The sequence below is a fragment of the Buceros rhinoceros genome, unplaced genomic scaffold, assembly GCF_000710305.1.
Source record: "Buceros rhinoceros silvestris isolate BGI_N320 unplaced genomic scaffold, ASM71030v1 scaffold19941, whole genome shotgun sequence".
NCBI classification, from domain to species: domain Eukaryota; kingdom Metazoa; phylum Chordata; class Aves; order Bucerotiformes; family Bucerotidae; genus Buceros; species Buceros rhinoceros.
In genome coordinates, this window is record NW_010393947.1 from 57,512 (window position 1) to 61,580 (window position 4,069).

General features: G+C 48.0%; 1 protein-coding gene across 1 annotated transcript in view; it reads right to left on the bottom strand.

Moving 5' to 3' along the window:
• The window catches only part of FGFR2 (fibroblast growth factor receptor 2), an 81,215-nt gene that overhangs the window by 57,162 nt on the left and 19,984 nt on the right, over positions 1 to 4,069 (bottom strand). The window contains 1 exon segment of the mRNA XM_010145076.1: positions 1 to 134. Within this exon segment, the coding sequence (XP_010143378.1) occupies positions 1 to 134 (134 nt within the window).

Genomic DNA, 4,069 nt, shown 5'->3' on the forward strand with positions numbered 1-4,069 from the left:
TTGCCCGTTTTTCAGCCACCGCATGGTCGGCGTTGGGTTTCCCATCGCCGGACAACGGAACTTGACGGTGTTGGCCGCTGGCACCGCGTGCAGCCTCTTCTCCATTTTGTCCGTGTGTGTCCAGTAGGGCGCCCCTGTTTCAAACAGACACGTCCAGAAACGTCAGAACTCGAACACCAGGCTCCCTTTCCAGTCTCTTCCACAGATGGAAAGCACCACCTGCATTCGTTTTAAGCGTGATTTAGGAAGACTGCGCGACTGGAAATCATATGTCACAAGTGTTGACCGGAGTTCTGCAAACAGCTCCGTCTGCAGCCTTGAGTATAGAATTTATGACTAAACTCCAATAATTAACCACAGATATCCTTTGGTTTATGGACATCAAGCAAGAAAGAGGGACCAAGTTTTCAGCAGAATCAAATGCTCAGATGCTTTTGACCTCAAGCTGAGATACCATGAGGGCTCAGCAAACTTTGAATTCTTGGACCCTGGCTATGGAGCCAGACTGCTACAGAGGAGACCAACGAGAAGCTTTCTCCATCTGTCAGAAGGGGGACAGACGTACCTGCCTGCCTGGCAGCACACTACAACTTACGGTGTCCGACAGCAAGGTGAACTGTGCTGCTACCGTCATAGAAACCACTGAAATGTATTTACAAACGGAAGAGAGTTCTGAAATCTTCGCTAAAGCGGAAGAAACCAAATGAGTAACTGTGGATCAGCAAAACTCAGCAACAGCATTTACCACTCTGCAGGAATTCCCTGCTCGTACGAGCCTGTCAAAGCCCCAATGTTCAATGATGCCCAACCCCGCGGCACAAAGCCAGAGTGTCTCTCCGAGCCCACGTTTACTGCGGGGATCACTTTTCCCAGCTCCCATCAAGGCTCTCCTGGCCCCCACTCACTCCTGGCCATGCCCTGGCCCAGCTTGTGCCCACATGAGGGGCATGAGAGGCGCATGGAAAACCCCCTTTCGTCCAGGTCCTCAAGCATTCGTCACATACTGGTACGGGAAACGCAGCAGGACAAAACAGATACAACTGCCCATCGTTTTTTCCCCTCCTGGAAGCAAATTTGCACTCACTCCTGGCCCCCACTCACTCCTGGCCATGCCCTGGCCCAGCTTGTGCCCACATGAGGGGCATGAGAGGCGCATGGAAAACCCCCTTTCGTCCAGGTCCTCAAGCATTCGTCACATACTGGTACGGGAAACGCAGCAGGACAAAACAGATACAACTGCCCATCGTTTTTTCCCCTCCTGGAAGCAAATTTGGATGGACAGATCCACACACAAGGTTGCCCCATGCCCTGGGTCCACGCACCACTTTGGCTACCTCATACAGCGTCTTCATGGCATCACTTCAGCTGTCTCACCATAACAGCTTTTAAAAAGTTAAACATTCAAGGTCAGTTTAATGGTAGGAAACATTAATTTCTTTTACAATGGAGTTTTCCCGAAGCAAATCAGATTAGTGTGGAATTTTTAGGACTAGAGGGGTCCAGAAAAATAACTCTATTTCTCTCAGCCCTGTTTCATTTCCTTCATTAACAGCCTAACACTCCACTGTAAATAAACTCTTCCGTTGCTCAAATATTTATAGCAGTTCTTGCAATCAGCACAAACCCAGAAATCCTGCTACCCCCCTCTCTAAATAAAAATACAGCTGGATAGAAAATACAGGAATAAATCTTTTAATAACATCCCTCTCAGTATAAAGAAAACATTCTAAAAGCAAGTCTTATAATGATGCTAAGAACGGTAAGTGATTTTTTTTTTGCCCCAAGTGGCAATTAGTGTTAAAATTAATGAAGCAGAAAAGCAAAGCAAATTTGTGCATGTAATCAAAATAGAAAATCAGGTAACTATTGAAAATTTAAACTGCAACACTATGGAATCACTACATGGACTAAAGTGAATTAGGGATGCAAGGAAAATCACTGTTAACATTATTTGCTAAAACCAAGATCACATTAAAACCACAGAAGACTTCAAACAAGACGAACCAAAGGAATTAACCACTACATGCAAAGTCCAAATTACATTACAGTGTAGCAGGCAAGGGCGGGATTACATGTTGGGACTGATAAATTAAAAGCATATTTTCTCTGGACCACTAAATGTCTTCCACAAGGCAACGTAAGGGGACCACTACTGGGCTCTACCCACAATTGCCACAAAATCAAAGTAAACCATGGGAGGTCAAAGCCAACCAACCACCTCAACCAGTGCTAATGGTATCTCAGACAGAGCAGAGCACCTAGATTTGACCCCAGCCAGGCACTGATGACCGGGCCAGCATGGTCACTTCTCGTCATGCCCATCACTCTCACCTTCTCACACGTAAAGAGCACAAGAAGCTTTGATGAGGTGGCTGCAAGCACAGCCCCCAAACACCAGGCTCCACGGCTCACCCCGGCAGTGCTGCTCTGCAGCGCGCAGGCTGGATGGACCAAGCACTGGAGAACCTCCCATCAGGGTGCAGCCCAGGACCAGGCCATCTGAGTCGGTCAGGATCCAGCCAACTGTTCCACAACAAGGCTGCCTCACGCAGCAGGTCTCTACTGCAGGAGTGTAGCTTATCCTCTGCTCTTCTGGCATATAACCCCCTTTCCATCAACCCTCACCCTTCAGAAAGACTCTGCTCCTGGAGGAGAAGTGCTCCCATAACATCTGTACGCAACAAATGCACAGGGAGGAAAAACTGTGCACTGGCGAAGAGGTGGGAGCAGAGCAGAGCCAGGAGGATGCAGGCAGGAACGAAGAGAAGCGCTCAGTTCTGTGCCACGGAGAGAGGGGGAAGGAAACTGCCCCGGCTGGGAGAAAGGAATCTGCTGGGAAAGCTTCCCTTTGCACAACCCTCAGCACAACCTGCGACCCTTCTGAGCTACAGGGGAGCTTGGAGGAAAACATACGGACATCACATGTGGAAAACGCCATCTGAAAAGGCTTCAGGACACGATCCCATTTTTCACTAGGTCCTAGCAACGTCTATTGGCAGCTCCTCAGTATGTGTAAGGGAAAGGGGGAAAGGCAGCAACAGCCACAAATGGTCCTGCTCGCCCTCACGTTGTGCTTTCGTACAGCAACGGACCCGATTAGCAGACAGCATTTCTCCTCACGGTTTAATTATCATAACCGAAAAGCACCTTTTACTGCTTCCATTCGTCCCTGAGGAAAGAAGTCGAGATTCACTACAAGCGATAATGAACGTGGTTAACGAATAGGCATCATCAACAGCCAAGTCCGTCGCATCCCACCTTGGCTAACAGGACAGGTGGAAGTAGGTAGCGGCGCTGTTAAAAGTTCTCAGTAACAACAGGGCAGGCTCCAGCACGTAGTGGTAACGAGCAGCGGGGGAACGGGTGGGAATTCCTGATCGCTTTTAGAGCTCTCATTAGTGAAGAAAATATCCTGCTGACCCACACTGCGCTCTGCTGCAAACACATTACATCTAATCAGGCAAATCTCCTGCATGTGAAATTGAAATTAGGCAGCCCAGGGGACCACTCCACTTGAGGACTCCTCGATTTTTATTTGGACTTAGCTAAGACAAAGAAATACAAAAGTAGTAAGCTCCAAGGCTGCCTGACAAGCACCTCAAGCAGGCAATAGCGCGCCTGAAACGACCACATCAAACCCGCCAAGGCTTTCAGTACCATTGTCTTTGACCTTTAATTAAAAAGCACTTCTAGGCAACATCCAATTTTTGCTGCTCCCTTGAGTGGGTTTCCACTCTACAGGATTTGATGAATTTGAACCTTGTTTCATCCTTTCTGAAATTCTTCAAGGCATGAAAAGAACAGCATGTGGATTACATTTAGATACTTTTTGTTCTTGGTGCCAATTTACCATTGCTTGGCCCAGCAGAAATTGTTTAAAGGGTGATAAGGAAGAGAGGCATAAAGCTCCCAGTCGCCTGACGAGAATTCAAGGCAGAATAGCAGCATCTTCAGGGCTACCCAGAGGGCTCCAACAACAAAAAAAAAGAATTACTGTCAGTGGAGATCAGCACAACCATCACACCAGCTGCTGCCTCGCCCACACCAAGCCCGGATTGTGGAAATTCCT